General features: G+C 37.6%; 1 protein-coding gene across 1 annotated transcript; it reads left to right on the top strand.

The window, feature by feature from the left end:
- The first annotated feature begins 418 nt into the window (after window positions 1–418).
- On the top strand, window positions 419–2,555 carry LOC148201394 (protein WHAT'S THIS FACTOR 1, chloroplastic-like). The gene is made up of 2 exons (XM_088108400.1): window positions 419–581; window positions 779–2,555. The coding sequence occupies exon 2, from the start codon at window positions 820–822 to the stop codon at window positions 2,308–2,310; it is 1,491 nt and encodes a 496-aa protein (XP_087964526.1). The 5' UTR covers window positions 419–581; window positions 779–819; the 3' UTR covers window positions 2,311–2,555.
- The last annotated feature ends 3,398 nt before the right edge of the window (window positions 2,556–5,953 follow it).

The following is a 5,953-nucleotide window of genomic DNA, read 5'->3' on the forward strand; positions in this document are numbered from 1 at the left end:
CTTTAGGAATTAAAAGTAACCATTTACTTCAACTAGAAGGGATTAATTGGTCTCTAAATTCAACAAATCCTCAAATTAGTTTATAAAAGATAACTATTCTTATCTAGTTAATTTTAATTTAATTTAATTTGTGTAGTTTTATTTAATCTTCTACGCATTATACAATAAAGTTAATATATATTTTTATTTAAATAGTTTAGTTCTATGTTTTTTTATCAATTTTAGAATGTTATACCTTTCATTAACCTTTCTAATAAATTTATTCAATTGTTATATTTTATTTGATTTATTTAGTATTCAAATATTTTATATATTTAAATTAAGTAACTTTTTTTGTTATGTGAGTATCATGATTATTATTTTATTTATGTCATCTTATTTACTTGGGAGAAGATAAGCTGTCTGAGTAATGTTACAGTACTTTTATCAGAACTTAGTTTTTTCTTTTTTCAATTTGAATAAAATTCTCCTTCTTCCCTCACGGCCTCGACGGAAGAAACCCTACTCTCTCTTTTCTCTTAAACCCTCTCTGCCTCGCCGGAAAAGCACATTTCTTGCCTTGCGAACCACTTCTTTGCCGTGTAATCGACACAAGCTTTATTCTAATTGAAATCATAATTCTGTCTTTAAATTTTCTATACAAATTCAATATTATAAGAATTTGGTGTTCTTGTTATGCTATAAGAATTTGGTGTTCTTGTTATGGTGTAAGAATTTGGTGTTCTGTCTCAATAATGTTTCATTCTTGTGATATTTTTGTTCTTTTTGTCATTTTCAGGTATGTTATGGTGTGTTATCTGAGTGGTTGAAGCGTTAAACATGGCACTTTGCCTCCCTCTTTCATTCGGCAATCCCAAACCAGTTGCTTCCCTAAGTTCCAGTTTCGTTCATGGCGGAACAAAACCTTCATCTTTTTCGATCAACGAGAAATTGAAAACGGTTAACCGTCTCCAAAATGTCTCTGTTTCAATTTCTTGTTCCTCTATAAAACTTGTCCATGACCGTGCACTCGATAAGCATGTTGTCATGAAGTATAGGGTTAGGTTTGTTCAAAAGTTAAAAACTTTACTTCTCTCTAAATCGAAACATTATATTCCAGTTCATATTCTGTGTAAATGCCGTTCTTATCTTGGTCTTCCCAAGCCTCGTTCTATACTTTCTATGATTCATAGATATCCATCCATTTTTGAACTCTTCAATATGTCATGGCCTCCCAAACCACTCAATGCTACCAAGTTACATCCCAAACTCTGTGTTCGATTGACCCCAGCTGCGGCTGCTGTTGCTGCTGAGGAACTGGCTTTTCAATCTTCCATTTCCAACATGTTGGCTGCGAAACTGCAAAAGCTTCTTATGCTATCTTCTCGCCGCAAGTTACTTCTGTCCAAATTGGTTCACTTTGCTCCACATCTTGGTCTCCCTCCTAATTTTAGGTCCAGGTTGTGCAATGATCATCCGGAGAAATTCAGGACTGTTGACACGCCCTATGGCCGTGCACTTGAGCTTGTATCTTGGGATGTCAACTTGGCAAAGTGTTTGCCGCCTCGTGCATCCCGTGATCCTGGTTTCATAGTTGATCGTCCTTTGAAGTTCAAGCAATTGAGGCTTCGAAAGGGGCTTAATTTAAAGAGACGTCACCAGGATTTCTTGCTGAGATTTGAAGAAATGCCAGAAGTTTGCCCCTATAGGAATCCTGCTGAGGCTTTTTCCAAGGAATCGTTAGAGGCAGAAAAGAGATCTTGTGCAGTAGTAAGGGAGATTCTTGCAATGACAATTGAAAAGAGGACTTTAATAGACCACTTGACTCATTTCAGAAAGGACTTTGGCTTCCCAAACAAGTTGAGAGGGATGATAATAAGGCACCCGGAATTGTTTTATGTGAGTTTGAAAGGGCAACGACATTCAGTTTTCTTGGTGGAGGGGTTTGGTGAGAAGGGTGACTTATTGGAGAAGGAAGAGATTTTATCCATACAGGATAAATGGATGGACTTGGCTAGGGAGTCCAAGAGAATGAGACGAGAGAGAAGGAAGAGTAGGTTTAGGAAAGATATTGGCAGCTTGAATGAAGCTGATCAAAATAATTCTGACAGTGATGATGATTACGATGATAATATTGGGATCGACAATTTTGAGAATGTGTATGATGATGGTTTTGAGAATATATTTGAGGAATTGGATTTCGAGGCTGAGGATGATGATGATGATCAAGGAGACAAGATTTTCTCCCAAAGCAATTATGGAGAATTCTGGACTGCGGAACCTTTTCCTATTCAACATGGTTTGGATGAACCTCAGATGCAGCCTTGGTAGTTTTTAATTTGTAGAACATAGTTTTTTCCCACACAAGTAAAGCAGTAAAGTTTTCAAATGGTAATTTATGGTTCCAGATTGCATCCACCGTACCATGATTGGGAGCCTGATCCATGCTTTACTATTTACTATATTAATTGAAAGACCATTCGGTGTAAGATTGTGTACATATGATAAAGTTGAAGCAAAAGTTGAAGCTCAAAGAGGGGTTAACTACAGAAATTCGCTCCTCCAATTATTTCCAATTGCTGTTTTTCTGTCCCAAGAGTGATCTTGGCAAATTTCTATTCTATGTTTTCGAAGTGTCAGGTTACTGTCTATGGTGGGTTAAGGTTCGTGATTGACTTATAGGAGAGCAAATTTATCTGTAGTATACCATGATACAAAAGTCTTCTAACTGTTGTTGCAGCTTTGACACCATAACAACAAATTAACCCATTGCCTCAAATTTCTTGTATAACTTTAGGGTGAGGGGACCTTATGTGTTCAGGCTATGTCACTCTTAGCCTTTATTTGTTTTTACTGATAGTGGTTCCACGGTGGGGTGAGGAGATGTGACAAGAAAGATATCTCTACTTGTATAAATTGACACAAGTACCCTGTTGTGTAGATGCTGCTGCTCTTGGATGCCATTGGAGTGTGTCTTGGTGAGCTAAGAATGCACAACGGAAATAGATTTTGGACAGCACGTGACACTGGAGATGCGAGAATCGATTTTTCAGATATATATTTAAAAGAATTGATTTCGATTTTTTCTATTATATAAAATATATATAAAATAATAATAATAATACGTGAAATAATATATATAAGGCCGAAATATCAACTTAAGGCCGAACGCTCACAATCACAATTAAACCAAGGCCGAACGCTCAAGATCCAAACCTAAAAATACCAACTTAAGCCCCAACGCTCACAATCACAATTAAACCCAGGCCGAACGCTCAAACCTAAGAATACCAACTTAAAACCGAACGCTCAAGATTGCTACCCAAGAATACCAAGTTAAGAACGAAAGCTTATACTCAATAATATATCAAGACCGAACACTCAAAATCAAACTATACTAAACCGGACACCATTAAGACGAACGTTTTGAGTCTTGGTCGAACCCCTAGGTCACTTTGCCGAACACCTAAAGTACTGGACGATCGTCTAGAATCCTGGCCGAATGATCAAAACTTAACACATGACCGACCAATACCACATCAGCACTTCACCGAACAGTATTAAATCAAAGCCTGACCGAACGGTATTAAATCCAATTCTGACCGAACGATACTAATTCAACACTTAACAGAACGGTATTAAACTCACCCTTAACTGTAAGGTACCAATTGAACTCTTAGAGCGAACGTTACTAAATTTGACTACCAAAGTAACACCTACCCGAACGGTACCAAGTCAAAGCCTAACCGAACGGTACTAAACATTCAAGACCGAACGGTAACAGATCAATGCTTAACCGGATACTATCAAATCAAATATCAACCGAACTGTATTAAAAATAAACTCTAACCGAACGACATAAATCAAAACTTAACCGAACGGTACCAAAATCAAGGCTTAACCAAACGGTAACAACTAACAACCGAACGTTACAAGCTAAACCTGAGAATACCTCATCAAAACCGAACGCTTACAATTATTAATACATAACCAAGACCGAACGCTTAAGATCACTCTCTGAGAATACCAATTTAAGGACAAACGCCGACGATCACTATTTCACGAAGACCGAACGCACAGGATAGTTTGCCGACCACTAATTGGTCGAGCAATTTGGACGAACGCGCGTTCTGCAGAATTCTGCAGAATCGCACCAGTTAGACTTAGAATTGGTATAGAAAGTAATACGGTGATCAAATTCTAATAAATTACAAAGTTTTTCTATGCAAATTAGACTTAGAAGTGATATAGAAATGACTTTTTATACTAGTTTGTCATTTTGATTGGTATAGAATGCTTAATTCTTCTTTATAGCTTTCGCATCTCACTTCATTTGCCTATGCATTAATAATTTCGAACTCTCCCTTCTCCAATGAGTTTGTGATTTAATTTTCCCCATTTTCTTTTTTTGTTCTCGTCGTTGCCAAATTCCTTCTCGTTGTTATTGCTTTCCGTGTTCGTCGTCGCTACAATCATGATGGTGTTTGGATGTTCACGAGTAATCGTCATCGAACGTCGTTCACGAGGGTTTTTGGTATAGTGTTATTTATTATATTGGTTTGAGCGTTGTAACATCCCAAAAATACAGTAATCACCATATAATAGAATTAATTACATTTAATAATAATTCAGTACAGTTTTCCACTAAAGGAACGAACGCACAAGGCCGAACGTCCTTACAGAAGTATTTCAAAATTTAGGCCGAACATACAGAGATCTGACCGAACGGTTTACACGGGAAAAATACCGAACGGTCGAACATAACTAAAAGAAACAGATACGCTGATCGAACGACCACTCCAGCAAAAACCTATACTACTAGCCGAACGATCACTACATAACAACTATCATCTAATAAAACTGGACGACCTAAGGTTCGGCCTTAACTTCAACGTCCACCAAATTCTCCTCTTCGATCACGTCTTCCAACAATGCTTCACCTTCTGCTCACATCCACACGGATGATCATTGCAAAGACAAGACGGACGTACAAGGACGAGACGACACAAGGAAAAACACAGGGTAAGCTTATGTAATTTAATTCATACTTCAACATATAAATTAAGCATTTCAACAACACAAGGATAGTTCAGCACACATAACCATACGAAAGCTATCACTAAACGGACCGTCCGGACTGTATGAATCTGTGTAACTACAGGCGTTCGTGCACCCGGGTGATGTAGTAACTGGGATACCCTCAATAGCTGCCACCCGAGGTTAGCCCTATCAGTCCAAAGTACCCCTAAGGACTAGGACCTCCTGTCGTTCCCACACATGACCTACCCTCCTTTACGTGAGGACGAGTACTCACGGAACATCAGGATGAACTGCCATCAGTAGCATAACCCCAGTCATACTTTACCAATTCCAATATTTAATACATGAGTCGTTCCCCCCGGAACGCTCGTTCAACTTCACATAATTTCAGTCATATCACATTCTTTTTTTTATTTCATTCATAATCATTCCCAAATTCCATCTTTCATTATCACTTTTCTCAAATTCATCTCTATTGTCAATAAATTAAATATCCTCTCTGTTCAAAGGTTTATAAAGACACCAAATACCGAACGTTCTATCCTCACTCAGAATGAGGACGAACGCATGGAACGAGACATAGAGATTTCCATTTCCAGAATAGAATGAGACCGAGAGGTTTACTGTCGTTTTGAGAGAAAAACCGAACGTAATAGATATAGCAGGAAACGAATGAACCGAACGTTCATTTCCATGAGAATGAAATTATATGGACTGACTCTTAACCGAACGCTGAAAATACCTCGCCAAAGGCTACGACTCTATGCTGGAACCAATCGATTCAAACACTTTATGACATTCCAATAATAATACTTATAAGCATTTACACGAAGAAACCGAACGTTTATGAATATTTAGCTTATTTGAATTTACATCAAGAAATCCGGATGCCAGTTTATGACTGAGCACGGTCGATAAGAAAATTTCATTAAGT

The sequence above is a fragment of the Vigna umbellata genome, chromosome 3 (genome assembly GCF_029865625.1).
Source record: "Vigna umbellata cultivar VRB3 chromosome 3, Vumbellata_1.0, whole genome shotgun sequence".
Classification (NCBI taxonomy): domain Eukaryota; kingdom Viridiplantae; phylum Streptophyta; class Magnoliopsida; order Fabales; family Fabaceae; genus Vigna; species Vigna umbellata.

Coding starts and splice junctions, on each gene's coding strand:
- LOC148201394 (XM_088108400.1), top strand. CDS start 820: ATGGCACTTTGCCTCCCTCTTTCATTCGGCAATCCCAAACCAGTTGCT.